This window comes from Solanum stenotomum, chromosome 10 (genome assembly GCF_019186545.1).
Source record: "Solanum stenotomum isolate F172 chromosome 10, ASM1918654v1, whole genome shotgun sequence".
NCBI lineage: Eukaryota > Viridiplantae > Streptophyta > Magnoliopsida > Solanales > Solanaceae > Solanum > Solanum stenotomum.
Genome location: NC_064291.1, coordinates 53145541 through 53151469, shown reverse-complemented (window position 1 = coordinate 53151469; position 5929 = coordinate 53145541). Strand labels below are relative to the sequence as shown.

At 37.9% G+C, this 5929-nt stretch overlaps 2 protein-coding genes across 2 annotated transcripts in view; one reads left to right on the top strand and one right to left on the bottom strand.

Annotated features, from left to right (window-relative positions):
- Nucleotides 1-440: 440 nt before the first annotated feature.
- LOC125841833 (probable glycosyltransferase At5g03795) lies at nt 441-3952 on the top strand. Its single transcript, XM_049521015.1, has 5 exons — nt 441-552; nt 1380-1970; nt 2043-2173; nt 2296-2644; nt 3231-3952. Exons 2-5 carry the CDS (start codon nt 1548-1550, stop codon nt 3918-3920), a joined length of 1593 nt encoding a protein of 530 aa, XP_049376972.1. The 5' UTR covers nt 441-552; nt 1380-1547; the 3' UTR covers nt 3921-3952.
- Nucleotides 3953-4873: 921 nt separating this feature from the next.
- Nucleotides 4874-5929, bottom strand: part of LOC125843172 (uncharacterized) — a 6044-nt gene continuing 4988 nt past the window's right edge. The window contains exons 3-4 of the mRNA XM_049522391.1: nt 5878-5927; nt 4874-5792 (exon numbers count right to left, since the gene is read on the bottom strand). Coding sequence (XP_049378348.1) covers nt 5190-5792; nt 5878-5927 — 653 coding nt within the window. The 3' untranslated portion in view covers nt 4874-5189. The remainder of the gene's footprint in view (nt 5793-5877; nt 5928-5929) is intronic.

Genomic DNA, 5929 nt, shown 5'->3' with positions numbered 1-5929 from the left:
ACACGTCAGTATACAAATATAGAAGATAAAAATATTTCTTAAAGTTAAAAAAATGAAATAAACTAAAAACATGAAGGTAAAAGAAAAGAAGTAAAAAAATAGATTAATTTCAATAAATAGTTTATAAGGGTAAAATAGATTTGTGATTTATTAGTTCATTTTTTCTATATGAAAATTTCATGTATGAAACTCAAATAACTGATAATTTATATTTCGATAAATATTCGTTGATAGTTTAGATAAAAACTTAAATATGGAACTCGAAAAATAAAATATCAAATTTGAAATTCCAAAGAAAAAAAAACTTTATGCCAAGTCAAACGCTGACACACGTAAATTGGATTAAACAAGAGCAGTTGAAAGGAAAGGAAGTGTCGAAGAATTGACCAATAAATATGAAAACAGTTAGCGCCAATTTCGCTATTTTAATTCTCCTTCTCAACTTTCCAAATCTCCATTTTTTCTTCTTCAATTTCTACTTTCTTTTTCTCTATTTCTCCAGACTCTCCGACGTCGTATTGCTGACCTCCATTTGATCTTTGTACACTAAAGGTATCAAGTATACATGGATATGATTTATTATAATGTGGAACAACTTTATTTTTACATATTGTTTAATTAGTTTGTGATCATTTCTTACATTGAAAATATCCATACTAAATCTTTAAAATTGATGTCAATATTCAATAACAATTTGGTTGCTTTATTGTCAAAATGTAAATGCTTGTCAAATTTTGTGAGGTGGGGTGTGGTGTTTTTCGGGGCGGAGCTAGTAGCCTGCATGCAGGTTCAGCTGAACCTAATTGATTTTGCTCGAATAAATTAATTAAATATGTATAAATATTAAATTTAGAAAATCCGATTATTATCACTTAAAATTGTCATTATTAAAATTCAGAACTCATAAAGTTGAAATCCTAGTTTCTCTTTTGGTGTTTTGGGTTTGAGAGGGTTTTCCACATGATAAATTTTGTTGGTGAGTTACTCGATATATGTGTTGGTGAGAGGTAATAATATATCACGTGGAATAGTCGAGGTGGGAACAAGCTAACCTGAATACAACATTATCTATTGTGTCCATCGTTGGATACATAGTATTGCCTTTTTTTTATGTAGTATCATAACTCTACATGTTGCTTTGCACTGCTTCCTTTGTTAATTGCTATGTTTTCTTCTTCTTTGTACTTGGATTTGTTGCCCTTGAGTTGATGGTCTTTTGTAAAACTGTCTCTCTACTTCCACGAGGTAGTGATAAGGTCTGCGTACACTCTACCCTCCCCAGAACCCACTGTGTGATTTCACTGGATATGTTGATGTTGTATCATAACCCTACATGTTAGAATAAACTTAATGGTTTCTTTATCCTCTTGTTTTGTTAGATCTTCAACTTTGAGCTGAAGAACATGTTGGAGGTATGGGGTAGCTGTTTTAGGCTTCCAAATGAATTGAAATCCGATGTTCGTCGTCAATATACATACCATTTCATTACCAAAGTTGGATTTTTGTAGTATAGGGAGGACTAAGGAGTACTTTATTTGCCAAAAGAGATGAGGAAATTCTTGCGGCGAATAATTGTTGTTCTGTTCTTCAGAGTTAACTGGAAGAAACTCTTTGTTATAGGCACTATTTTAACAGTGTTCAGAGTTGTCTTTCAAATTTATAGCCTCCCTAATCCTTTAACTGAATGGATTAGCTCTCCACCCTTGGATGTTTCATCTTACCAACGCCTAATAAATCACGGAAACAAATCGAGGGAACTTGAACTTTCAGTAACATCTGATAACCAGTTGAAAATGAGTAAGCATTTGCCCGCGGTTGTTTCACTCAACTCTACAGCCAGAGCAAACCGATTAATGAGAGTTATGGAAAGACGAGCAAGACTTCTGAGGCGTAGAAGACGCAAGAAGCAGGCACGTATAGTAGAAAAGATTGTTTATCCGCCTCCACCTGTTGTGCCTGATCACTTGCAAGTAAGTTAAGTGATTATTGAATTCATATTTCTTTCTGTCTATCTTGTTCTTCTTTAACATAGTTATCTCCAGAGATTTATCGCGTCGTTGACACCAAATGAGGCACTTGCATATGCTAGAAGGGAGATTGAGCAAGCTCCTTTAGTCACCGATGATCCAGACTTGTATGCTCCTCTTTTTAGGAATATTTCCAACTTTAAGAGGTATGATCTCCCTCTGTTTCAAATTGAGTGACCTGTTATGACTTGGCACGGAGTTTAAGAAAGTAAAGAAGACTTCACAATTATTTTTTTTGTTTAAACACAAATTTTGGTTGACATTCCAGGAGCTATGAGATGATGGAACTTCTACTCAAAGTTTACATTTACAAAGAAGGAGACAGGCCTATTTTCCACGAACCTCATCTTCTGGGAATTTATTCGTCCGAGGGATGGTTCATGAAATTGATGGAGGAAAATCCCTACTTTGTCACTAGGGACCCTGAGAAGGCTCACCTATTCTATCTGCCATATAGTTCACGACAGTTGCAGATGGCAGTTTATGTGCCTGGCTCGCATAATCTTAGGCCGTTGTCAGAATTCCTGCGAGACTATGTGAACATGCTAGCTGCAAAGTATCCCTTCTGGAATCGTACACACGGAACAGATCACTTTCTAGTTGCTTGCCACGATTGGGTATGCATCCACATCTTTTATTCATGTAGTTTCTTGCTTTTGATATCTGTTATCATCTGTTGTTTATTGTGTTTCAGTTATCAGACTATTTTGTTGTTGTTATTCTTCCTTTTCTGAATGTTCTGTACTGTTTTCCTTGTTAGTTGTCATGTTTTCTTCGCTGTAGTTTTCCCATTTCCCAATCAATTACTTTGATTTGCTATACTTGAGTCGAGGATCCTTCAGAAACGACCTCCTTACCTCCACGAGGTAGGGGTAAGCTCTGTGTATACTCTCCCCTCCCAAATACCACTTGTAGGATTACACTAGGTAGTCAGACTTGTCTCAACGAAATCTGGTATATAATAGTGCAAAAGCATGTTATATAAAGATAAAAACCAGTCTCAAAATTTAACATGACTTTCTTGAAGTAGAGCGGGAGCATCTATAAGAATGCTCCCTAGGATTTTTAATAACCTAAAGTTTAAGTTTTTAGATGAGATGGTTACATACTTCAACATGGTATCAGAGTCAGACCCATCCCAGTTCACATGGTTTACCCGGTGTTGGACCCCGTTTTACATCTTCAACATAAATTTTCTTTCAGGGGCCTTACATTTTAAAGGATCACGAGGAGCTAATTCGAAACACTATAAAAGCTCTCTGCAATGCAGATATATCAGAAGGAATATTTAAAGCTGGAAAGGATGTTTCCCTTCCGGAGACCGCCGTAAGAAATATCGGTAAGCCTCTAGTAAATGTTGGTGGAAAAAGAGTGTCACAACGCCCTATCCTCGCCTTTTTTGCTGGAAATATGCACGGACCAGTCCGTCCCAAACTCCTCAAGTACTGGAGTGACCGAGATGAAGACATGAAAATTTACGGGCCTCTACCTACCAAAGTCTCAAGAGTAATGTCTTATGCTGACCACATGAAATCAAGCAAGTTCTGTCTTTGTCCAATGGGTTTTGAAGTGAACAGTCCAAGGATCGTCGAGGCAATATACTACGAGTGTGTACCAGTGATCATTGCTGATAATCTTGCCCTCCCATTTGACGAAGTGCTCGATTGGAGTGCTTTCTCATTGATAGTTTCTGAGGAAGATATTCCTAAGCTGAAGGAGATTCTGTTAAGTATACCTTTACGACGTTATCAGGTGATGCAAAATAACGTCAAGAGGGTGCAGAAGCATTTTCATTGGAATGCAATGCCATTTAGATTTGATCTCTTCCATATGATTCTGCACTCCATTTGGTCCAGAAGGCTCAACCAGTTTCAAGAATCACAGATATCATAACCCCACTCGAGTTCATCGTGCTTTCAACTTGCCCGCCTACAGCAACATGAACCATTTGCTTGAGATGATATGAGGTACTGATCATAGCTTTTTCCACTTCACTAGAAAAGAATACAAATGAATGTAGAGTTGTTGATAAACCACATTTCTTTTCTGATGACAGAGGTTTCATCGATTGGTTATTCCACTCCGTTCGTGTCTGCAAGGCTGCAGGTCCTGAATCCTGCAATGCACACTAAGCAGCAGGGGAAAGGATAACTGTCTCAGGCCTTCAGCATTTCACACGTTTTTCACTATCATCACGAGTTTTTTCCACTGCAAGTTGAATTTTCGCGCAGTATAAACCAGAAGATGCTCACAGAAACGAGTTAACGTGTACATAGAAAAGGAATGTACATTGCTGAATATGTTTTCAGACATGAAGGTGGCAGTTCAAGATGTGCAGTTGATTTTGTGCGTCTGTCATAGTAACAATGTAGAATACTAATCTTGTTGCTAGTTGTATTAAATACAATGTCAAATATTTGCCGTTTACGTATACTAGAGAGGGACGGAGCCAAGTGGGGAGCAAATAGGTTCACTAGGGAGGGGCGGAGCCAAGTAGGTTCATTTTGAACCCTCTTCAAAGGAAAAATTACACTGTATATTCAAAGTTAAAATTATTTTTCATGTATATAAAGTAGATATTGAATCCCCTTTAATTTCTTTGTAGGTTTACTTATTCATACTTTATACCCACTTCGTGAAATTACTGACACCAAAAAGCAATGGTTTGAAAAAACAAACCAAAAACAAATATTTTGCTAATTTGTCCCAAATAGGCAGTATAATGTAACATGCTATACAAATTTAGATTATATTAACCCATGTGAACTGTGACTTGTGAGTTGCCAAAAACACGTAACGGAAAGGTCATGTGATACCTAGTGAAGACGCAGCTCGTGACAGTTTGGGTGCACTTTACTTCACAAGGCACAAGAAAGCTTACTGCTTCAGCTAGGAGAAAGAACAATATTTAAACAAGTGGAAGGACTGAAGGCTACAAACAAACAAGTTGCTATATAAATTCTCCATCCTGCACAAGATAAGTCCATTTACAAACAGAACAAAACGAAACCTTGCAAGCAGGCTTTTTCTTTGTTTCCTTTCTTTTTTCTCTCTTTCTCTCTATCACACACTCTCCGAGTATTTCTGTTCTTTTTTGGTTCAGTCCTAGACCTATATTTGAGGAGTTCATTCTGATATGTTGCTTGATCTCCCATGTAAACATTACCCAACTCCGAAAAAAGCTCTCCTGAGTAGACTGAAAGCAGCAATGACAAGCAACACCACTACCACCTTCTTTGATGCTAAGACCCTGAGATTCACCCTGACACCATGCTCTCTCATGAACCTCACACCAGCTCCACGTAACATAAGAAGCCAGGAAATGAAAGAGCACAACACAACTTTAATCACTTCCATGGGTCCGCACACACTCCTTGCATCACTGGACACGTCAACATATGACCAAGAAGGACTCTCTTGGCTGCTCTCGACTTGACCCAACCCAAGACTCTCGTTTAACCAGCCTGATAACTTTACAAGCACCTTTGCCAGCCACCCAATTTCATCGTCTGAGATGGGCCGCTTCATCCAATCACCCTTGTATTTAATATCGACCATTGCTCTATTTGCAAAACTCCTGGGCTTAAAGATTTCATCCCGCATGTACTCACATTGTACAGTCTCTGGAGTACTCAAGGGATTCATAATAGGGCCACCAAATAACTGGCACAGCTCGGATTTCAGTCTATCCAAACCCTGGAGGTTTTGAGAAAGATTTTCTCCGCCAATTGATTGCAGTTCAGATTCTGCTCGCAATACAAACAGCTGAAAGACAGTTTGGCCTAAGTTAGTAACACAGACATACAAGTGCAAACTACACAGAACATCTGGAGTGCTAAATTTTGATCACCTGAAGCAACTTTTGTCCACCATCTTCACCATCACTGAAGAGTCGTAAATCT